This window comes from Sprattus sprattus, assembly GCF_963457725.1.
Source record: "Sprattus sprattus genome assembly, chromosome: 1".
Classification (NCBI taxonomy): Eukaryota; Metazoa; Chordata; class Actinopteri; order Clupeiformes; family Clupeidae; genus Sprattus; species Sprattus sprattus.
This window is the reverse complement of record NC_137920.1, coordinates 63,928,218-63,953,727: the sequence shown is the minus strand read 5'-3', so window position 1 is coordinate 63,953,727 and position 25,510 is coordinate 63,928,218. Positions and strand designations below refer to the sequence as shown.

The following is a 25,510-nucleotide window of genomic DNA, read 5'->3' as shown; positions in this document are numbered from 1 at the left end:
TGTAGCAACATGTACTTGCATATGAAGAACATAAACCCTGCAATTCTCTCTAAGGCTAACTTGAAGGCCCAAAGACCAATAACAGTGCCTTTTTTGTTATGTTTTGTTTTGTGCTTTGTTCTTTTGGACGTGCCTCTGTCTGTCTCCATTGTGATTCTCCAAAATACATCTCTTACCCTTTCTTTCTATGTCTGTTTCTCAAAATCCCTCTCTCTCTCTTTCCAAACCTCTGTCCAAATTAAAGTCCTCTGTTTCCCTTCTCCAGACCCCTGGGAGACCCTCAGACCACACCATCATGAACCCCATGGCGCAGCTGTACTACAAGAAGGCGAGCTACTCTCCCTACCGCGACCGCATTCCGCTGCAGATCGTGCGGGCGGAGGCTGAGCTGTCGCCGGCGGAGCGTGCGTACCTGACGGCGGTGGAGAAGGGCGACTATGCCGGCGTGAAGCACGCTCTGGAGGAGGCCGAGATCTACTACAACATCAACGTAAACTGCCTGGACCCGCTGGGCCGCAGCGCGCTGCTCATCGCCATCGAGAACGAGAACCTGGAGGTGATGGAGCTGCTGCTGTGCCACGGTGTGCTCGTGGGCGACGCGCTCCTCTACGCCATACGCAAGGAGGTGGTGGGTGCTGTCGAGCTGCTGCTCTCTTACCGGCGGCCCAGCGGAGAGAAACAGGTGGGACAAGCAGGCTATGATTGTGTATATGTTAGTGTGTGTGTATGGGGGGTGTATGTGAGAGAGATATAAGTGTGTTTTTGTGTGAACTGTATGTTTGCACTTATGCACATGCCTATAGAGTATGTACAGTGTGTCTGTGTCATGTGTGCCTCTCTCTACGTAGGTCAACTTTTGTGGGCTTTGTAAATGTCAGTGGGTTTGTGTTCATATCTGTGTTTTTTATCTCTCCTACTTCCTGGGCTCGATTACGAACTTTAGCCAGGACCCAAAGGTTCACAAATTTGTGCCCATAAACATCCTTGCATGTATAAACAGGTTTGCTGGTTTACTTGAGACATGGTATCTACATTTCTAGGGGTTGTTCACAGTTTTTTTTTTTTGAATAATTTACTGCACAAGCTGAAACTGATTGTATTGTAGCGTCTCAAGGGTTCGGAGGAGGAGAAAACGAACAGCCTTGCTTACGGTTTATTTAATAATTTGAAAAGCGCACAGCAGTAAACTCACATCAATTGCACATAAGGTGGGGAGATTGCCGTTCCCATTGCCGACACATTAACGGTGCAGATACAGTAAACTAACACAAGAGACTAACGCAGACATTAATCATTACGACACACAGACGTCATGGTAAACAATCACACACCAACATCAGACACTAGAGGGAAACTCGACGGAACTATCTTGGGAGAAAAACAAATGGCCGAATGTCAGTCTTTCCCCCGAGGTAAACTGAATAATCCCAAGCATGCTACAACATAAACAAAGGCTCCAGAGCCATTATGGGAGCTGGCAGAAGAAAGACCAAACCGCATAAGCACCATTCCCCAATTTCCACACTAATTGCAGAACATACAGATATTTCTGCAAATCCTAATATCGTCAAATCCCGTTATGCAACACACTTTACAAGCACAAAACACTGCTATTCACTACATTAAAAAACCTCATTCCAACTGAAACCAAAGGAATACAGTCTTCAGTGTGTAAGTGGTTCACACTTAATTGTAGAGTGTTTGGATGAATAACTATTGCGACAAAGACGTTGATGCACTTTGAAAATGGATTCCCCGGTAAGAAGGAAGAGACAGGGCAAGATTATCAGAAGGAGAGAGAAGAGCATAAAGGAGGTGGGAGAGGCGGTTGCATTGTGCATGATGAGTATCTCAGGCTTTCTCAGAAATCCACATATGCCTGCCTGGAGATGAGACTTTGTACCTTGAATGAATCGTTACAATTTTGAATTTTAATCAGAAATGTTTCCTCTGCTTGTGTGCACTCACACATAAGGAATGCACATAAATTAGACTGAGATGATTATAAATTAATAGAAATAAAACCGCACAATTTGGGCGCACTAATATAATCCAGACCTTACGTTGTAACAGATGCAACTCATTTTCGCAGGCAAACAATGATTCCAATTTACTTTAGATAAAATCTGCGGTTTGTACAAAATGTGTTAATTATAATAAGCTTTATGAAACTGAAAGGTGTACAGATTAAAGGTTGCATCAGTAATAGAGTGCTGATTGGAGAATATTGTACTAGGCAGGATACCTCAGTGCTATTCAGCTTTCTAATGTTGTCCATTAGCGTTTGCCTTCCCCCATTCTCATCAGATGCTGGTGACACCAGAAGATGAGTTCATTATTCACAACAGGTATAATTCATCCATCAAGCACATGCTAATTGCTAACTGTGCTTGAAACGCAAAATATAAATGACCAATCAGGACCATGGGACCGATGACTAAGTTGTTTAAGAGGAGACCATCTCTCATGTATACCGCATGTCATACACAAGGGCCGCAAAGTCAGGCTCACAATATAACTTTAACCTGAAGGAGGGAATTGGTTTACAGTTGGGCAAAATGCCATTTTACTGCCTTCAGACTGTGGCCCTACTCTTAATGTCGCTGAATACTTACTGCATTGTAGTTAATTAAATGGACAAGGCCAGTGACTTTAAAGCTCTGCACTTCTGTTAGTTGTGGCTGTTGGCTGATACTGTGTTGTCATTGTTTTTAGTGTGTATTGAGTGTTTAAAAGGATCTGCTTTGCCACTACAACCTGCATAGGTGATGGCTGATGGATGATGCCATTGTTGAGTATCGTGTTAGATTTTAGATGAAGTATTGTGAATCAGGTTTGAAGTGTGCAATATATATTTTTTCAAAGTGAAAAGCAGAATTTGTTGGACATTTTCTCCAGTAATATATGCACAAACAGGAGAAATCAAAACAGGGCCTACCGAATTCACTCTATTTCGGTGTCTCTTTTTTTTTTAATTCAGTAAATTAGGGGTCATGGTATCTGAAGGTAGATCTTATGAGACCACACTCTATGGTCCAACCTTTTCTTGTGCTACAACACCAGCAATGGCCTGCTTGCTTCCATTCTCTGATAAACGGCCCAACTGACATTTTCCTCATATTCATGAGATTGATCGTAATGCCGGCCTCTGTACACTTGATGTGATTTCGGCTCTATCAGTCCCCCTGAATAGAGTCCTCTGCTCTCCTGCACTGGGTCAGAGCTGGGCCTTTAATGTGCACATGAACGAAACGAGGAGCATCGACTGCAAAGGTCTGCTCTAATCAATTCTCTCTCCCTCTCCCTCCACACCCCCCTTTCGTTTCCTCTCTCGGATATGCAAGGCGCCCATGGCAGACTTCCTGAAAATGCATTCTTTCGGTGAGCGATGCAGCAGAAACACAGCTCACACTTTTGGCTGCTTTGAAGTGGCAAGGGGGAGAGGAAGGGAAAAAATGCACATATTTTATTCAGTTGCCACCACACAGAGAAGAATGCGATGTTCAGCTTGTCTTGTGATGTGTTACGATGTGTGCAGTCAGTGTATGAAAATAATGGACTGTAATTTTCCGCGCTCTCGCTGGTTCAAAAAAATCTTGTCAGCGTTTTAACCTACCATGTCTGATAACAGCACTCACCATCCCTGTGAAGATAATTTTTAATAGTTCACTAATGCATTTAATTAGTGTTTTTTATTCATATTGCAGCATATTTCACTGTACCACATGCATCACCAGGGCTGTATTTCCAGGACAATTTTGAAAATAGGCCCTACAATGAGATGGTCATACTTGATAACGATGCATTAATATGAATGCACACGGGTGTGTTATTGATGGGTTTTTGTGTCCTGTGTTCTGTCGCATACGGTCTATTCAGAGTGAATCTCCTCTCAGCCATTCCTTTTTTTATATGTTGTCTTCTCCTGGTTTGTATAGAAATCAAATATTCATTAAGCCCATCAAAATCACAAGGGACTGTGGGAATATACTGAATTAAGAAAGGCAAAACATCAAGATATCTTACACTACCAATTACAATGCTTTGTTTGGTGATATAATTTTTTTTTTTACAGTACACACACATACACACATGCGGGACAATTCTATCTCCTAAAATTATAAGGTTGCATTTAAAATAAAAAGTGGGCCAGAAGAACTTAAGGTTGATTTTAGGAGAGAGATGTCTGCCATTTTAACAGCTGTGTTTCCTCAATTTGTCTAATATACAAGAAGGACGTCCCCTTCTACCTCTCTGAATTCCATCTCTTCCCATGCCTTTCAGAGGCAAATCATCAGAGATCACTACCGTGATGAACAATAATAATAATAATAATGGCATTCCACGTCAGGGTGGCAAACCGGTTGGGCCGCATGGTCTGACCCTTAAGAACCGTTCAGTCACAAAGTCGGTCACAGGGGGTTGGGTTATAGTGTTGAAATAAACTATTCTAATCGCTCCATCAAAAGCTATTCTTAGCTTAATGTAGCCTACAGTAGTCCCTCCAACTACATTCATAAATTAGAAATTCATAGCTCATTTAATGTCACATCACTAAGTTGAAGACTTATATGAAATACCATTGCTAGTTTGTACACTGCATTGGCAGACTCTTCACAGTGCACTTCTGAAACATCGCAACGGCTTATGGGACCAGTTGACTTCACAGTCTGTCTGACTCAAACCTGCCAAGAACTGCAGCATTACATTCGGCAAGCAAGTACAGAGTAAACGAGACACACTCCTGTGCCACTAGCTTATTTGTGGCATGAATATAGTTCAAACAACAGTCCACTGATAGAAAATTACATAAATGTTGTGACTTGTGTATGAAAAAGCACTTCCCATCACAGTACAGGTTTTCATGAGCAGAAGGTTCTTATGCACAATGGTATCACAATGGGTTAGGGATAGATTGGTTTTATGTCCATGTTTATCTGACTCGGACCTGCTGAGAACTGACAACAGAAGACAACAGTCTTCCTACAGAAATGTACACGAATGCTGTGACTTTATCAAACAGCCTTCATCCGTATCTACCATTAATTTGTACAGCTGATCATGAGCAAAATCTTCTCAATGCACTTCCCTATTTGGTAACACTTTCTATGAAGCCCAGCGTTATAAGGCCCTATAAGGGCATTATAAGGGCCTTAATAATGACTTATAATGAAGCTATAAGTCATTGTAGCAATCGCTATAACTACGTATAATGTCTTCATGATGACTCATAACCACCTTTATGATACATTATATCAGTTCATTATTAATGGTTATAATTAAAGGCGGAATAATGCATTATAAATATGTGATCGTCAGTCTATCTGTAGGTTATCACTTTCTATGAAGCCTGCCTTTATAAGGTCCTATAAGGACATTAATGATGACGTTAAATAGTAGCTATAAATCATTGTAGCACTCTTTATAACTATGTATAGCATCTCCACAATGACTCATAACCACCGCTCTGATACACTATGTCAGTTAATTATAAATGGTTATAATCTAAGATAGAATGATGCATTATAAATATGTGATCATAAGTTTGTGTGTGTCATCATGAATCATATGAAGCCTGCATTTATGAGGCCCTATAAGAACATTCATAATGCCTTCAAAAAGTAGCTTTAAGTCATTGTAGCACTCATTATAACTATGTACGTAGGTCTTCACGGCACATCGTAACCACCTTTGTGATATATAATGCATATTCATTGATGGTTTATTAGTATGGTGACTAGGCTGCTATACAGACATAGAATATGATAAACTGCCACATGATTCTATAAGTGGACTTTGTCAGCTTTAAGTAAAGTGACAAAAGGGTAGTGTTGTTATGAACAGATATAAGATTCTATAAGTGGACTTGTCATATCTGTCAGCTTTAAGTAAAGTGACAAAAGGGTAGTGTTGTTATGAACAAATATAAGATTATAATAAGATAAGACATTATGAACTTGTTAAAACAAATGAGTTCTCTGACAGTAAATACAACAGGATACAGATGAAAACCCTTTTATTAGTAATTCAGCACTTGCTGAACATAGCACAGAGCATTGATAGCAACAAACTTGCTGTAGACAAGTTATTATTTATGTGAGTCATGAAATGTTGTAATGCACAACCACAACGGCCACAGTGTTGCGATCCACCCCTACAGCATCAAATGGACTCCCATTCTTGAAGGCTTCCCGGGCGGCCACATATCTCAAAATAACTCCTTTGGTGTTCCTTGCTAAACAGAAAGAGGCATAAGAAGAAAAAGGTACATGTTCATATACCTGAAAAAGTTAATCAAAACACAGAATCAGAACATCAGAACTTGATGGTAATCCCAGCAAAGCAACATCAACATATCTCAAATGCTTTCTTTTTTAAAGCCACAGCACACCCTCTCATTGCATTTTATACAGAAACCTTCATTACTATGAAACCCATTATGTTCTTACTGAAACCAATGTGAAAGCATTTGCCTCATATGGTTTTGTATGGTTAAATGGTTATCTTATAATAATCTTATATCTGTTCATAACAACACTACCCTTTTGTCACTTTACTTAAAGCTGACAAAGTCCATTTATAGAATCTTATATCTATTCATAACAACACTACCCTTTTGTCACTTTACTTAAAGCTGACAAAGTACACTTATAGAATCATATGGCAGTTTATAATATTCTATGTCTGTATACCAGCCTAGTCACCATACTAATAAACCATTAATGAATATGCATTATATATCACAAAGGTGGTTACGATGTGCCGTGAAGACCTACGTACATAGTTATAATGAGTGCGACAATGACTTATAGCTACTTTTTGAAGGCATTATGAATGTTCTTATAGGGCCTCATATATGTAGGCTTCATAGGATTCATGATGACACACACAAACTTATGATCACATATTTATAATGCATCATTCTATCTTAGATTATAACCATTTATAATGAACTGACATAATGTATCAGAGCGGTGGTTTTGAGTCATTGTGGAGATGCTATACATAGTTATAAAGAGTGCTACAATGACTTATAGCTACTATTTAACGTCATCATTAATGTCCTTATAGGACCTTATAAAGGCAGGCTTCATAGAAAGTGATAGCCTACAGATAGACTGACAAACACATATTTATAATGCATTATTCCGTCTTTAATTATAACCATTTATAATGAACTGATATAATGTATCATAAAGATGGTTATGAGTCATCATGAAGACATTATACGTAGTTATAACGATTGCTACAATTACTTATATCTTCATTATAAGTCATTATTAAGGCCCTTATAATGCCCTTATAACGCTGGGCTTCATAGAAAGTGTTACCAAATATTTAAATTGCTTCTGGAATCAATTGTTTTTAAATCCATGTCTATCTGACATTCAGCAAGTGAGTAGCCTACTGTAACCAAGCCACTCACTCAATAGCCGATAGCCAAAAGACTACAAAGTGTATTCGACTTGTACAGTAAATAGCACAAGTCTACCACTAATATGTAGGCTTTTGAGCAGAATCTTCTTGATGCACTACAACAGCACAGTGACATTGGTTCATACGGGATCAGCTCAAAACCTGCTGGAACCAGCATTCACAGAGTGTTGTGCTGTGCACTTCGAGTCATACTCCAGTATTTAGAGCAATACCACTATGGCAGCAGAGATGCTAGTGGACCAGGAGACTATGAACAATCGTGAAGCAAATGTACTCGTTATGTTAATAGTTCAGGCAATGTATTTATTCCATATTGAGATAGACGAAAGAATAATGATATACGTACATTTGAAAATGACTAATTCATTTGCTGTTGCCACCCGATTCGACTCAGTAAAAAAACCTGTGACAATGAACCGGGGTTTTCAGTCTGTCTGTTAATACTATTCGGTTGAGATAGAGATTGTATGGTGAGCAGGAGTGCTGTGGGACGATACATACATTGAACTCAGCTCCATAATGCGATTAAGGGTGTCAGGCTTTGCCAAAACTCCCATGCGGCTCAGGAATTTATGAGAAAATCCCCTCCAAAGGGAGGGGAGTAAATGGTTGGCTTTCTGATTATTTGATAAAATCTATATACAGAAAGTTAAGACTGATTTTTTTTTATTGTTGATCAGTGATATGAATCTCACACCATGGTGAAATTCCAATATTACATTTTGCTGGCATCTAAGCACAGATGTGTTCACTATTGCTAATTTTTTTTTTCAGTTCATTTGGGGACCAATAAGAAATGCTGTTTTGGTGGTGCTCTTGACAGCCTTACTGTGCCCTAAATATGGAGGCATTTTTTACCTGTTTTCTTAAGGTTGGATGTTTATTTTGTTGCACACATCAAAAATGCAGTGCTGTGTGTTGAATCAGGTTATTGATCCCAAATGATGCATCATCTCTCAGTGCCTCCAATACCTTCCTCTCGCTCATCCCACCTTCTTCCTCTCCTTTACTCTCCCCTCCTATGCCCAGGTGCCCTCCATGATGATGGACTCACAGTTCTCCGAGTTCACGCCAGACATCACGCCCATCATGCTGGCGGCACACACCAACAACTACGAGATCATCAAGTTGCTGGTGCAGCGCAAGGTGACTGTGCCACGCCCGCACCAGATCCGCTGCGACTGCGTGGAGTGCGTCTCCAGCTCGGAGGTGGACAGCCTGCGGCACTCGCGCTCCCGCCTCAACATCTACAAGACGCTGGCCTCGCCGTCGCTCATTGCGCTCTCCAGTGAGGACCCCATCCTCACTGCCTTCCGCCTGGGCTGGGAGCTCAAGGAGCTGAGCAAGGTGGAGAACGAGTTCCGGCAAGAGTACGAGGAGCTGTCGCACCAGTGCAAGCTCTTCGCCAAGGACCTGCTGGACCAGGCGCGCAGCTCACGCGAGCTGGAGATCATCCTCAATCACCGCGACGACCACAGCGAGGAGCTGGACCCGCGCGAGTGCCGCGACTTGGCCAAGCTCAAGCTGGCCATCAAGTACCACCAGAAGGAGGTGGGTGACGCGTTTTGGACAGTGGGCCTGTGCCAACACCAAATTCTTACTTTTGATCAAACTGGGATTTGACCCCACGGTTACGTGGATTAAGAGTTACTATATTTGTCGCTTGTCTTAATCTACCTAATCTGAGGGAAATCATTATTTTATATTCTAGCACATATAACCTCACCTCATAAATTGCATTCTTACCTATATGAAATAGACAATGGCTAATTTAGCCAAGAATATTAGCTTAACAACATTGACCCATGCATACATTTCCCATCCAACAACCACCCTCCGCACCTCCACCCCTCTGTCTGTGATGATCCACTGATGGCAGTGGGTTAGTGGCATTCTGGACACCCTTCCTTCCTCCCTTTCACTAGTGCGCAGGCAGTCACTGGTGACCTGCAAGGCGCCGCGGTGACTGACAATTCACAGGTGTGATGTTGCTTTTTGCAGCTCCCCTCAGAGCAGATGACAAGCATTGTCTGGCAGGTACTGTGAGTCTGAATGGAAAGGGAGAGGCAGATGGAGAGTTGTTTTGTTGCTCGCCACTCGCTGAGAGGCTCTCTGGACAGAGTCCGTGCTTTCTGCAGTACGTTAATGGGATCGCTTGTCATTAAGAGTGAGATCATATCCACTCTTCACAAGCAACCAGGCAGACAATATTCCTCTTCGGCAGCACTTGTGTGTGCGCTGGTTGAGCATGTGCAGGTGGATGGTTGGATTGAAGCGTATGAGTCCCTCCAGTCCTGCCATAGCAAAGGGGCCACGGATGCTCAGGGTGGGACGCTTATGCAATGGAATTTTGACAGGCGGACGGAACCCGCTGGTGTTGAATTCCTGCGCTTCATCTCAATCTGGAGTCAGAATTGAGAATGTGGAGAAGGATTTTTTTTTGTTCGTTGGCTCAAGGCGGTATCCATCCTCGCGGTAGCTCTTCATCTCCCTGTGCTTGCATCTCGCCCCTTTTCTTTTGTGAGACCTCTTTGAAGAGTCTGATGGAAAGAAAAAAAAAATCCCACAGAGGAGCGCGCAGGAGCGGCACATGTGAGCAGAGCTGCAGAGCAATCGATGTCGCTCCCTTCATGAGGAAATCGGGTGCCGTATGGTCAGTGGTACCTGCCAAGTTCACCCAATCATTCAAAAGCACTCGTTTCAGATGGCCCATCTTAACACAAGATTGTGGCTGAATGGCAGTTGATTACTGCAGCCAACTGCCTTGTGGAATTGTGTTCCAGAGAACTGCTATTTCTGGGGGTTGTTTATTTATGGGCCGTTACTTCCTGTGTTTACCTTTTTAATTCCAGCACGGAAAGCCTTTTTCCTTAAGTAATTAAATTAGTTACTATATAACAGTAAAAGCAGCGGCTGCTACCACTGGCTCTGTGACTGTCAAGAAAATGTAAAATTGCTTTTTATAAGCATTTTATATTCACTCCCAATTAGCGCTTAACTCCATACATTTGATTCCACTTTGAACTGTGAAATGAACCATGACAAAAAAAAACTGTCGGGTAGGTTGTAGGTGTTCATTTAGACATAAGCAAGAATGGACCTTTGCAAGTTCCTGTGAACGGGTAAACCAAATAACGCTTCAACCTGTGCCATGGGCATGTGCATGTACCACACACGCACACACAAGTGGAAAAGCGTGGTTTAATGGCAGTGAGCTAGAGAGGGGAGGACAGACAGAGGGGGAGAGGCGAAAGAGCAGTGGAGATGGAAATAAAATGAGAGGGAGGGAGAGATAGTGATGAAAAGAAAGAGACAGAAAGAGAGCGACAAGAGCAGGGTTAAACTTGACTAACACGAGGACACCGTTAAATATTAAAGCAGAAGGAAATAAGGGCTCATTGTTTGGGCTGTTGTAGTTGTGCCGTTCCAAAGGACAAGCATTTTCATAATGGCATGGCGATGTTTGTGAAGTATTTAAAAGCCTGTGTAATCACCTCATACATATGCATTTATGATCTCACAGACACTTTTACATGCATGGCTTGCGCGCCCATCTTTTCTTTTTTCTTTCATTCTCTCAAAGCGAAGAATAGAAAAGACGAGGCACAGCCAGGCTATTCTCTCCTCTTATTTAGACATGACACAGGAAGGGGAGGATTCAGACAGACAGGGCCCTCTTGGTGCTACTAAGCAAATACATTTGGGGATTGGGCGTCCTTACGGGTCGCCATGCATATGTCATCTTGTGTTTGGATCGGTGCATCACAGTAGTGACATGTGCATGGGGGCAGGGACAAAAGAGACAGCATTCGTTTGGATCTGCGCCGTCTCCCCGTTCGTTCCCAAGGGGTAGGTCTTGTTGAATGTCACGTGTGCTGTGAGGCAGGGGATTGTGGTGGGGGTGGTGTCTTGGCACAGAAAGTCACTGCTCTCACGAGTATCATAAAGCATTCAGTTTGCTTTTCGATATGTTCTCTTTTGGGTGAACTCTAGCCAGAGGTACTATTGCAATAAAGGAAATATTAGACAGTTATAACTTCTATCCTGAATATGCTTGGAGAAATCCAGGAGGAAGTAAAAACAGGTACTGGATGAAACAGCCCTCGAAGATTCCACCAGAACCAGGTGCACAGCAAGGCAAAATGCCTAAGGAACACTACTGATGCTGATACATGAGTAAATCTGTATATATGTGTGTGTCTGTGTGTCTGTGTGTGCGTGTGGTGTGTGCTTGTGTGTATATGTGTGTGTGTGTGTGTGTGTGTGTGTGTGTGTGTGTGTGTGTGTGTGTGTGTGTGTGTGTGTGTGTGTGTGTGTGTGAGTTTGTGTGTGCATGTTTGTGTGTACACACCAAAGCAGCAAGAGACCAAAAACCCATCCTTGCTCAGCACATAGCATTGCGATAGCCTCTCACTAACTGAGAACACAAATATCTGAAGTTGCCCGATGCTTATTTTGGCCTTTGTGTGAGTGTTATAAAATGCAGATATCCTGCTGCAGAGTTGCACTACCCACCACAAACCTTGTAGTTTCCCCATCATCCGTGCTCTCAGAGGGCCTTGGCGAGGCTCTCCACTGGGCGGAGTGCAAAAACTCCCCGAAGGCAGATTGTAGGAGTGTTGCTATCGGAAATACGTTTTTTTTTTTTTAGGAACAGCCGCTTCACCTGCAGTAGCAGTTTATTATCTAGAGCAGTTAGTAAGTTACTGAGCCATCTCTTCGACTGTATTTTCGGGGCTTTGTTTGTCCCCCCCCCCCCCCCCCAAGAAAACAATCAAACAAAATCACTTTGATTTGCAGAGTACATTTCTGTTTTTCTCTTATTCCTGGGTTGTGATTTAGTCTCACACCTTGCTCAGCCAGTTCTTACCTCTTTCGAGGGGAGTAAAAACCTCACAGGGTGAAATCCCCTTGACGGGTGCTTTATCCCCTGCAGCGGATCATTCGCCCATGCGGATGAGAAGCTTTGTGGGCAGGCACTGCAGTGCAGTGCTGGGGATGCAGTGGTGATGATTTTAACAGGTCTTTTCTCTCACAAATTGAATTCGCAAGGGCAGCATCTTGAAGATCTCACAAGGACGGATCCCATAGGTTGTATACGAATACCGACTCTCCCATTTTCTGAGTGATGACTTAAATATGATTTGATCATCTATTTTAATTTAAGAATGTATTTCTCTCTTCCCCTATCTAGAAATTCCCTACTCTGGCCTTTCATTTGGTTCCTGGTAGGAGAAACCAAAGCAGCCGTAAAGGGCACGAGAGCATTTTTGACACTGAAAGAGTCTCAGTGGCAAATGAACTGGAAATGACCAGTCAGTCAGGCCTGCATTTGACTTGCAAAGGGGGAAAAACACCAATCAAAATGCAATTTTGTCTAGAACAAGGCTAAATGGCTCATGCTCATTTATCACACACTTGGAAAGGCCTTTCACGAGGAATGGCGATTCTCAGTTTGGGGCGCAGTTCAAATTCCTGATGGAAATGATCTATGCACCACAGGGCCCCCTTGAAGGCAGGGAGGAAAAGCAGGAAAGGTTTACCATCTCCTGCATGTTTTAGATGCAAGTGAAATGCCTTTTTGACATTGCGGTTTGTTCCAAAACCTGGAGAGAAAACAAAGAAGAAGAAAAAAACAGACCTGGCATCCTAGGAAATGGAATGACCTCAGATGAACGTGGTCAGACCGGATGTTTGAGCAGAGCGTTGAGTGTTTTGGTGACATTGTTTGCCTTTGCCGCATCCTCCCCTCCCCTCCCCTCCCCGCCCCCTCTCCCCCCTCTGCAGTTCGTGTCTCAGCCCAACTGCCAGCAGCTGCTGGCCACCCTGTGGTACGACGGCTTCCCGGGCTGGCGCCGCCGCCACTGGGTCGCCAAACTGGTCACCTGCTTCGTCATCGGGCTCCTCTTCCCCGTCTTCTCCCTGGTGTACCTGCTGGCGCCAAAAAGCCCGCTGGGCCTCTTCATCAAGAAGCCCTTCATCAAGTTCATCTGCCACACGGCCTCCTACCTCACCTTCCTCTTCCTCCTGCTGCTCGCCTCCCAGCACATCGTCCGCACCGATCTGCACGTGCAGGGCCCGCCGCCCACCATCGTGGAGTGGATGATCCTGCCCTGGGTGCTGGGTAAGAGAGGATGCTTTACATAGTTAGATGTCAAAATATATGCACTAGACTCGAGTAAGAACATTTTTGCTACGATGACATATTCAAGTGTATGGCATTATATTACACTATGTATGGTATAAAGTGATGTTGTGGCCAACACAATGCTCTTATATGGGTTCTTTGATTCTTGTTGTGAAGTGGATGGATGTGGATTACAGAGTGTGTGTCTCATTCTATTGCATGCCAGTCGCTACGGTAACACTAGCTAGGGTGAAGCTGTTGAATCATGTAGAGCCTTTTGCATCACTGATGCATCAATGCGTAATACATTTCAAATGAAAGTCTCAAGAAGAAACGTGCGATGGTCTTCTCTCTGCTAGGAGTACCACCTTAGGTCATGTTATTGTTGTAATAGAATCATCTTTTTTACATATGTTTTTATTATGATGTTACATCTTTAAACCCTAACCCTAAGCCAAATCTACTATATAACAATACATAACAAATATCATAGACTTATGATAAAGTGTGGCTTTAATTGATTTATTTTACATGTATGCATGTTGCCAGCATTTTGGTAATTGTGAATAATCACTTTGGTCAACAGGTTTCATCTGGGCAGAAATTAAAGAGATGTGGGATGGTGGCTTTACAGAGTACGTCCACGATTGGTGGAACCTCATGGATTTTGCCATGAATTCACTCTACCTGGCCACTATATCTCTTAAAATGGTCGCTTACTTCAAGGTAAGCTCTAATAATATACATTTGGTGGAAAATAGCTGCAGCTAAGCCAACTGTAATTGATAGCTTTTATCAGACCAAGATATAAACCTCAAAGCCCAGTCTGATGTACAGTAATCACTAATCAATCTAATCGACGTGGCCATATTACTTACTTATCTCGGCACCCAAGATGTGTTGCAGTAAATTTCCTATTACTGCAATATTGTTATGATATTTTTATGAAAGCTATTTCAACAACTCAAACACTGTTACTAATGATAAATTACTGCAATGTGTTTATATGCCAAATGCAAATAATGTGAAATTGGAAAATAAACCTAATAAACAGCTGGTGTATTTAATGAGCTACCCTTACTGAAATGCTCTGTCTTTACCCTTTTCCCTTGTATGGTTGAATCCAAGATGGATCTTTTCTTATCCATCTGTTTTTTACACAGAGTAATGATGAACTAACAGCTAAGAGCATTTTAAACCTATACTGACTGACATAATATCTCTTTAAACGTTAACATTAATCTCTCTTTATCTTCCTCTTTTTCTGTCCTATTTCTGTCCCACCCCCAAAAAAGTACAACAGTTCTCGTCCGCGTGAGGAGTGGGAGATGTGGCACCCCACGCTCATCGCCGAGGCCCTGTTCGCCATCGCCAACATCTTCAGCTCGCTGCGCCTCATCTCCCTCTTCACGGCCAACTCGCACCTGGGCCCGCTGCAGATCTCGCTGGGACGCATGCTGCTGGACATCCTCAAGTTCCTCTTCATCTACTGCCTGGTGCTGCTGGCCTTCGCCAACGGCCTCAACCAGCTCTACTTCTACTACGAGACGCAGGCGGCCGACGAGCCCAACAACTGCAAGGGCATCCGCTGCGTGAAGCAGAACAACGCCTTCTCGACGTGAGTAGGGGGGCCTTTGAAGACTGAAGTAGGATGGGTTTTTTGGGGAAAGGCAGTGGATGCTGATTTGGTTATGCTGATATTTCTGGTAACATTTTCACTGCCCTTTGGGAAATGGAAATGACACCAGCATCTGCTGTTGGATAGAAAAAGCTCAAAGGCAATAGTTGAGACTCTGGCAAAGGGAATCTGGGAGCTTTCAGGTGTTTTCAGATGTGGGTAGCCAGGTGGCAAGTGGGTTTGTTTACTTCACTGCAGCTGCAACAGTTCTATGATTTATGATTAACAATTATAATTTTTTTCATCATCATCACCATTTCAACATGGTAAGATTGGTGCACAGTAGGAAACACTGTCAAATACTTTCAGTACAGGCATATCCAAGATCCTGCTCCCACATGAGTCATATTATTTTTGTTTATCTATTTCAGGGACTGAGAAGGACACAGAATGAGTGAATAGATTAAATAAGTACTCTGGGTGCGGAGTGGGTATATTTAGAGAGGAAAACCTTCTTTTCCAAGTGAATATTTTAGTTTAAACATTTAGCTGTATTCAAGAGAGATGATCAATGGACACACTTTATATTATACAGCCCTTGTCGCAATGTAATTACACAGTAATTAAAGTAACACAATTAAAGTGCACAATAATACTTTGAAATTACATTACTTAGGTTAATTAAGTTAAATGAATTAATCAAATTAATGAAATTACTCTAAGTAATACAGAGCTGTTTTACATTGATTATAAGCATGTTACACAGTGTATGATGGTATAGTTACATTGTAAGGGCTGTGGAACAAATTAACTTTTCTTACTTTAGGTTTTGTAAACTAATAATGTTCTCAGTATTCTTTTTTAAGGTAAACCGTTTTTTTTTAATGCTTTTATTTTGATATGATTACAAGGCTGTAATAAAAATGGAACAGCGTTTGTTTTGATGACAATGTTAAAAAAAAAAATGGCAACACACCCAGCTAAATGTGCTGTATATGTAAAACATTGCATAAATAATAAAGTAATTTGCTTTAGTAGCAAATAATTTATAGGAACTCACTATGCAAACTGAATGTGGCAGGAAAGATGTGAGGAAGGCATATATACAGTAGTTCACATGTTCAGCCATGGAGTACACATGAGTGCAATGTCTACTCATTTATTTAATCACAGATATCTTCTACAATCGTAAATATGCACTATTATATGTTTTCTTTCAATGCCACCATTTGAAACAGAAATGAGGCAAACCTGTATATATGCTATGTTTTCTCCTGCCCTCGACTGCCTGGGCCCCTCCCGCTCCTTCACTGCATTCTCTTGCCCCTTCACTATTTCTTCTCACTTCCTGAAACAAGAGTTCCTCTGTTGGGGAGTCCCTACTGGCAAAACATGTCTGTCCACAGCTCTCTTTCCAGCAAGTCAATCTAAGGGGGCAAATTCTAAGTCTTCCCCTGTAGCTGATACTGGAGACAAAAACATGTCCAAAGTGACCACAAAATGAGATATATGTCGTGGTCTGTGAGTGATAATAATGAGGTTGGTAGTTATAAATGGATTCCGTGTTTACTTTAGATCAAAGAAATGAATTGCACACCCATGTTCCCAACACCAGTCGCCATAACATCAAACACAAGTAGCGTTGAGCAGGTGTTACCCTTCATGTGTTGCGGAACTCTTTCATCTGCAATTGCATCATTTTCTCTGCAATATGACAAAACATGCATGTACAACTTTAAAGCACTATCTAAAAAGATGGAGAGAAAGAAAAACAAATGCAGGTCTAAGAAATCAAAGTAATGACTTGAATGTGCATGTCTCTATGTTTATGGTAAAGTACAAGAATATCAGGAGATAATCCGACCTGTTTTCTCTTACATACTCTGGGTAAAGTTCAAGACTTTTTCCTCATGATTTTCGCATCAGCTCATTTTGAACTTTACCCTGAAGGAACAAGGTAGCATAGTGATGTTAGGTCTTTTCCCTTGTCATCTTGCACTCTCTCTCTCTCTTTGTCATGTCTCTCTCACTCTCTCTTTGCCCTGTCTCTCTCCCTCTCTGTTGTCTCCTCTCTATCTGTTTCACTGAATAAATGATATCAGCACTGTTTTCATCAAGGGAACGTTCCAGCTACCGATTTCAGTCTTAGCTAGAAGCCAGTGTGTGTTCGCTCCCTGCCTTATCCTCCATCGCTTGATCTTATCTGCACATCGTGTTTATTCTAATGGGTATCCATCTAAATTATTGAACTGCTGAGGCACATCTGGAGCTAGGCTTATGCGTTTCTTATACTTTTTCCCACTCTCCTACTTTGCAGATGATTTCACCATGTAGACAGCACCAATAAACTGCAAACCTGCAGATTTTCATGGAAATTGCACTAATATATGACACAATGTTGCAGGGGTTACCTTACAATGTCAAGAAAAGTTGCCGTATTTCTAGAAAATGTTCATGCTGAAAATATGTAAGTCAATTGTGTTTTCAATTTTTTGTATCGATTTCTACCTCCCTCAATTTTCTACAGATTGTTCGAAACGCTGCAGTCACTTTTTTGGTCAGTGTTTGGGCTCCTGAACCTGTACGTCACCAACGTTAAGGCACGGCACGAGTTCACCGAATTTGTGGGTGCAACCATGTTTGGCACTTACAATGTCATCTCCCTGGTGGTGTTACTTAACATGCTCATCGCCATGATGAACAATTCCTACCAGCTCATAGCGGTAAGTTGTGTGGGAAACAACATACCATGTCCCGTCACAGTTAAGGCATGTGTTGTAAAACTAATGACTTTATTTACAAACAGATAATTACTTTATCTTATAGATCCTCAAATAAGGATAGTAGGCTATTTCCCCCATCCCTCTGAATGTGTCATACCATTTTCAATTTGAATGTGTCCTCCATCTTACCTCTTTGCCGTAATCCCACGTACAGGACCACGCTGACATTGAGTGGAAGTTTGCTCGGACGAAGCTGTGGATGAGCTACTTCGACGAGGGCGCCACGCTGCCTCCCCCCTTCAACATCATCCCCAGCCCTAAATCGGTGTGGTACCTCTGTGTGTGGGTGCACAGCAAGCTGTGTGCGAAGGGACAGCCCAGCCCAGAGGACCATAAGAAGCATGAAAACTTCAAGGAATTCACGGTGGGAAATCCTACCTCAAACGCCTAGACAAAACATACACGTTTAACTTAATTAAACACTTCAGTATTTTACATTCAGTCATTTAGCAGACGCTTTTATATTAGTATTGTCACTCGATAGTAACCAATTATGCAATGGATTTAGGGTTTATTTACCAAAAACCCCATTGTGTTTTGGCCATTATTAAATAATAAAGAGAATAATATTTCCAACCCAGCTCTCTTGTAGTTACGGCAGTCATTACACAACCCCACATCGTTTGTACAGGCTTATGGGTATGTTAGGTTGGTCTAACTGACAGTGCTAAAGCTCAGCAAAATTTGAGTTTCCTCCTGTCCTTGTCAAAGTCACTTTTCAGTTTCATTTCCCAGATAAGCCCAGAATTGCATTGCATGGGGCAGACATTTTAATTACTACTGCCGTCAATTTTCTGTCTGTGTCTAATAATAAGTGTGTTCTGCCGTCTGCCATCGGTGTTTCTGTTGTTTAAAGAAAGAAATGAAAAGGAACATATCTATGTAATATTCATATTAGTAATCTGCTCACACACTGTTTTTGAGACCTCTGTGGTTGTTTGCATTAAATCTGGTTTTACAAGCCAATCATTACATTCAGGCTTGCAAGTACTATTTGGGTAGAGCTACAAGACTGGAACCATATTAAATTGCTAGCCACAGCTGCAGACATTGTATGCATCAGTTCAAACACTGCAGGGAGCAGTGGAGCGTGGTGCAGAGTCGACCACACATTTTTAACAGTTTTTCCCTAACGCATAATGGTATGAGAACCCTGGGCTGTCCAGCTCCGAGTTGCAGTAGCCTGCCACATGTTGCTAGGCAACCGGCGCTTCAACCATACCGATTCCCCTGACATCTCTCCATCAGATGAACTTCTCTCCTCTTTGAGCAAGGGATCGACTGTTTCACTACTCTCTCCTGCAAGCGTAGTCACCCACGTTCACCCACACATTCAGTAGACACACACACACACACACACATACACACACACACACACACACACACACACACACACACACACACACACAAACCACACACACAAATACACACATAGTACAGAACAGATGAGATGGTTTGGGATGAGAGCGATTACATAAGGCACCTCATTCTCACTTTCTGAAATCCGAGCTAAACCTGCAGAACTCACAGGCTGTTACACCACCGGCATCACCACCCCAAGCTGTGCAAATCCCCACAGCAGAAGTTTGATCGAGGGATTTTATTGATTGGTACTTCACTCAAGTAACTCTAGAACAAGATGTCATATCTATTATTAATTTGGCCTACAGAAGTTTCCATTTACAGTATCAGTGAGACTGTACATTTGTCATGGTAAAAAGTAAGTCTTTAAATATAAAGGACTGTAAATTGAATAGGATGGATTAGTCCATGAGCTTACATTCTACACCAAACATATAACAGTAAACTAAAATTTAAAGTGTGCATAGGCTACATGTATACCTGAATTGTTCTTCTTGAATGCTTACGTAAATATTATTTTGGCAGTTCCAGAGGTAAATAATGATTTTGCTCTCTGTGTGATTTCAGGAGCGTCATGCTGACAACCTTATTCAGAACCAGCACTACCAGGTAAGGGCACGCTTTCAAAATAGCACCAAAAGATGACGGAAGCCTGTCATAGAGACATAGCCTGTAAGACTAGTCACTTTGTTGATACCGTAAGGCCAAACTTTTTAATTTATAGAGATTGGATGAGCCTTTAGTGGTGACACACGTCATGTACACCACATTTTTAGGAAAGAACAATTCACGGTTCTATCCTAGCTGTATAGTAATCAGCCTTCATAACTCCAGATTTATTACACATAGGAGGAATTGTCATTGTTAGCAAGGGTATAGCTATCTTCATTTTAGCAAGGCTAATACTACTGGCTACTCTTATTTTAACCATAGCTGAAATTGATAATATTCCCTTCAAAAGTGCTTAAGCAAAGTTGTCTGACATTTTGGGGAGAGGTTTAGTACAGGTAGCGAGATTAACCGATCTCAGGGCCTCATTTACTAACAGGATTGTTCCCATTTCAGGTGTAAAATAGCGGGTGAAGACATAAAACCTTATTTACAAAGGTGGCACACATGAGTAAACGTGCAGATTACCGCTGCTGGGAGGGTATAAGGGAAAGTGGGTGTTCGTCACAAAGAGATGGGAGGAGATGCGTAAAGTGCGCCTAATTATGTATTAGTAACAAAACAAGAAGTGTTTTAGCATGGCATATCAGCTGCTAAATGAAAACGCTGTGCCTGCGAGAAATTTGAAAAATACGAACATTATAAATGTTATTTTTTATATTTGATATATCATTTAATATAGGCATATACAAAATTGTCCCACCAGCTTGCTGTTCGGCCACGTCTTAAGCCTGATTTAAGGCTGCTTTATGCTCGGGGACGTAAGTGTAAGCGCAAGCGCAAGAGGCCGCGCAAGCCCCTTGCGTGACCCTTGCGCGACTTTTCACGTCTTGCGTGCGTCGGGCCCTTTTTCTAGACTAGCGTAAATTTTTACGTAAGGTCTTACGCGAGCCTCGCAGCCTGCATTCTATCAACGAATGTTACGAGATGAGGTTACTAAAATATTATGCATGTCTACTCAGTTGTACAGTGCTTCCCAAGTAAAGAACTTCAAGTTTCAGACTTTCTGTTAGGGAACCTGTTATCTATCTGCAGAGCAAATGTCAGGCTCATACAAAAACATTAACGTGAATTAATTGATGCTAATACCTAGCGCGGTCTCTCTGTAGGATTCCCCATATACGTTAGCATTAAGCTAACGTATTTTCTACCACAGTAAAACATGCAATACTATGTGATTGTTTTTAGAAAACGAATGTTACGTGATGAGATTACTAAAATGTAGTCTGCACGTCTGCTCAGTTTAACAGTGCTACCCAAGCAAAGGTTTGAAAAGAACTTCAAGCTTCAGACTTTCTGTTAGGGAAACAGCTTTCTATGTGCCAAGCAAATGGCAGGCTCTTGACAGCACACGCAACCTTTGGGAGCATGAACTGCACTGAGTACATTTTGCGCAACAATTAACCCCAACGCTGAACCAAGCAGCCGCCTTTATGCTCAGAGACGCAAGCGCAAGCGCAGGCGCAAGAGGCCTTTGCGCGCCCCTTGCACGTCTTTTCACGTCTTGCATGCGTCGGCCGAGTTTTCTAGACTTGCGCCATTTTACGCAAGATTTTACGCAAGCCTACACCCGCAACCATTAAGGGAGCATGAATTGCTATGAGTAAATTTCGCGCAACAATGTGTCACCAACGCAGAACCAAGCAGCCGCATTTACCCAGAATCGACGTACATTGTATGGTTCAAACCGTATTTTCACAGTGCTCGCCTCCTGCGTAGGACTAACGCGTATCTATTCAGGAAGAGTACTTGAATTCGAAGTACACTAACTAAACTAAGTAAATTGTTGAGACAGAGCAGCATATTCATTTCACCTTCCATGTTTATTTTGACGTTAAAGCCTCTCGAGCGCAAGCTACCCCCAGTACCATGGCAACCGAACGTCTGAAAATTTCAGTTCTCCTGTCCACACTACAAGTCCAGTTTTCCAATGTATCCGCCTAGGGCAGCGTTTTTGAAAAGCATGGTTTTCAGTGTGGGAATACGCTGTTTTAAAGTAAGGGGTGTCGTGTATTCCTACCAGACTATTTACGGGATGCTATGGAGCAGTTAACCTGGGGTTAGTTTGCTGTAACTTCGTGAACCAAAAGCTCTAATTCAGCGCGCTATTAACACTAATGGGCGGGGTTAGGGGCTGATGACGCAACAAGGTTCTTGTTTGATAAATACGATGCAAAATACCGTGCGCTATATGCGGTTTGGCAAAGGCGCTGATTGTGCTGCGGTCGCAATGTTAGTAAATGAGGCCCTCAGTGTGGCCGAATAGCCTAGTTCAGTTTTGAGATACAATCTCACTGATCTAACCCATTTACATTTGAGATATTTGTCTGTCACAATTCTTAACACATAACTACATACATTCTCAGCCGTCTCTGGTTTGAAGGGAAACTCAGCAAAACTGATTTCACAGCTTATTTTGGACATCATCGCTTGAGTACACATGACCCACCCCCTTTACTGGTTGCTGATTGGTTTCCCTCGGCATGGCGGTTGAAGAGGGCTTGCAAATAGTGCTCAGACTCTAATCTCAGCAATGCCTTTATACCAGTGAGCTGGTAGCAATCGATGGGTAAAGCCAGACTAGATGGGTGAAGCCAGGCTAGCAGGAGACACTGAAATGCAGCTACAACAACTATAGGGTCACTATAGGGACATCTACAACATACAGCTGGTTTTTCGTATGTCAGATAGACCATTATAATACATTAATTTCAACCCAATGCAATATGGAATTTTTAACTCTCTGATTATATTCTTAAAATGTCTATTGGTTTCCTTTTTCTTTATTAACATACTGAGGCATGGTTGGCTATGTTTGTATTCATGAACATTTAAAAGATGAAAAGCACCAGACCAGTAATTTGTTTAAGAAAGATGTCCTTTGTTTAGTGTAATTGTATTCCTCAGTCAGAAGCTGTCAAGAGAGTGAATCTGGAAAAAAGAGAAGAAAAAATATAATATAAATTAAAAATGTCTGCCCTGTCCTTGTCACTGGTGTGTATGTCAGGGAAGCTAGAGCTGTTAATCCCGTTTCCATCGCAAAAACAGCCTGACCGTTGGCTTACCGCTCGTTTGCCCATCATGCTAATTATGGCTTGGCCTGTCTTCACTAGCATCCCTCCTCCTCCTCTTCCTCCTCCTCCTCCTCCCCCTCCCCAGACTGGGCTTTGTGCTGCCTGAGCTCCCCTACTGATTGCTAATGTGCTTTGGACTTTTGGACACCAGCACAGCACCAGCTAACAGCCGTATGCCGGATAATGAACAGGCATCATAAATAAATAAATAATAAATAAATAAATAAGCTACTGCTGTTGCGAGTGCCTGTACTGGTGGGTTGGTGCACATGCTGCAGGGCCAGGGAAAGACGCAGCAGAGAGCTGAGCTGTTGGTTCACAGATCCTTAGGTTCTACATAGGCAGATGGGTGATAGGATGGTGGAAAGACAAAAGCCATCATTGTGCGTATAGATGCACCAGCTGGACAATGTATGATGGACTGGTGAATGTATGACAGTTTTAGTGATGGATCGGTAGATGCAGCACCATTCATTTATTTTATGTAGTGAAAAACCACCACACACTGAACAGGAAAATGCAGTGAATCAAAAGTGTGTGAGTGTGTCGTTCCCTCTCCAGAGTACACAGACCATTTTTCTTCCATTCTTCAGGATGTCTTAAATTTAATGCAGTGGAGCAGTACCACAGCTCATGTTGTGCTAAAAAGCTGTTCCCTCTCCGGAGCACACAGACCATTTTGCTTCCATTCTTCAGAAAGTCTTAAATATAATGTACTAGAGCAGTACCACAGCTTGTGTTGTGCTAAACATGCAAATTAATGCAAATCTATGCATGTCCAGATTTCCACCTCTAGCAATCACATATGTCATAAATATGCCAGTTCTTCCTGATCAAATTGAAATGGAGAAATGTGCTCATATAAATGAGAGCCTGATCCCTCATGGGTGTCTCAAATGCTTTCTCCCCATGTCAATAAATGAGTCAATATAAAGGTTAAGATTAAATAAAAATAATAATCATAGTAATGATGATAAAGGGTTTTATAGAGTGGTTTGGGGGAAGTGCAAATCTAAAATCAACTCTTCTCTCTCTCTGAAATACAGGAGGTAATTAGGAGCCTGGTGAAGAGGTATGTTGCAGCAATGATCCGCAGTGCAAAGACAGATGAAGGCCTGACAGAAGAAAACTTCAAAGTGAGTTGCAGATGACGTCCTGTTCAAAATCTGCAGCTCATTATTTAGATTTTTTTTTTATTTACTCAGAGTTTCCTAATCTACAATGTTTTGTCTACACTGTTCATAACTGATAGTCATGAGTTTGCCAGAATGTTTACATTTAAGGTTGATAAGACTCGGCCCCTGGCCAACTTATGTGTCATTTTTATCAAGGGTACTTGGACACAATTAAATTAAATTAAATTATTTCATAAAAATTCATTAAATTAATCCTCTTGACAGGAGTTGAAGCAGGACATCTCCAGCTTCCGCTATGAGGTTCTGGATCTGCTGGGCAACCGCAAGCCGCCCCGCCGCACCTACTCCTCCAGTAGTGAGGCCACGCAGCAGGATGACGACCTGGCCGAAGACCTCAAAACCAAAAACCCCAAGGGGGTCTCGTTCAGCCTCTCCTCTGACAAGAGGAGTTCGGAGTTCGGCGTGTCGGCACTATTCCGCTCAATGTCAGGTACGAGAGACGGTGATGTGGCGGCGAACGACAAAAAACCAAAGAGCAACGGGCTGCGCAAGTTTACATCCTCGTCCTCATTCATACGCAATGGCGGGCGCCTACAGCGCTTCTCCCGCTCCAAGAAGGACTCGCTGCGGCGGCTGGGCCTGCTGTTTTCCCGCATGAACGGCCACCTGCCTGAGCCTGCCAGCTCCTCACGGTCCGCCTACAGCATCTCGGATGGGGTGGACCTCCACATGCCCTCGGACCCGCAAGTCACGCGCAGTGAGATGCACCTCCACCAACTGGGGGGGCTGCGTCTGGACGAGATGGGGGCGCACGCTGATGCGCATCACGTGTCTCTGCATCAGCGGCAGCAGAGGCAGTCCAATGGGCGGGACGGCTCGCTGCTGCTGCCCGTCGCGGGGCAGCCCTTGGCCCTGGGCCCTCTGCATTGTGCTTCCAGCATCACGGCATCCAGCTCGCGCCTGCTCAGCTCCAGCGAGGACATGTACCAAGGCTGGGTGGGGCCCTGTGACAGCCTGGGTTCCATTAGCTGGACAGGGGATCAGGAGGAGTCTGTCACCACCCAGCTCTGAGGCCTCGCTCTGGCAGATCTTTTTTTTACAACATAAAGCATGGGCATGCACTCATAAGTCCAGGACTGGAAAACATAGAAACACTTGGCTTGACTGGCTGCAGAGGCACTAAAGGGACATTGTTTTACTCTTATAACAGGTATTCTGTAGCCCTTAAAAAAGACTTAACTTGTTGAGAATGGGAACACTGAGAGAAATACATTTACTCTATCTGCAAGATATTACAGGCAAAT

At 42.7% G+C, this 25,510-nt stretch overlaps 1 protein-coding gene across 1 annotated transcript; it reads left to right on the top strand.

Moving 5' to 3' along the window:
• Positions 1 to 295: 295 nt before the first annotated feature.
• On the top strand, positions 296 to 25,277 carry trpc5b (transient receptor potential cation channel, subfamily C, member 5b; the record flags this gene model as incomplete). Its single annotated transcript, XM_080849246.1, has 10 exons — positions 296 to 682; positions 8,467 to 8,988; positions 13,225 to 13,561; positions 14,151 to 14,290; positions 14,860 to 15,182; positions 17,710 to 17,905; positions 18,120 to 18,329; positions 19,895 to 19,936; positions 24,117 to 24,206; positions 24,471 to 25,277. The coding sequence occupies 10 exons, from the start codon at positions 296 to 298 to the stop codon at positions 25,275 to 25,277; spliced, it is 3,054 nt and encodes a 1,017-aa protein (XP_080705372.1).
• Positions 25,278 to 25,510: the final 233 nt, after the last annotated feature.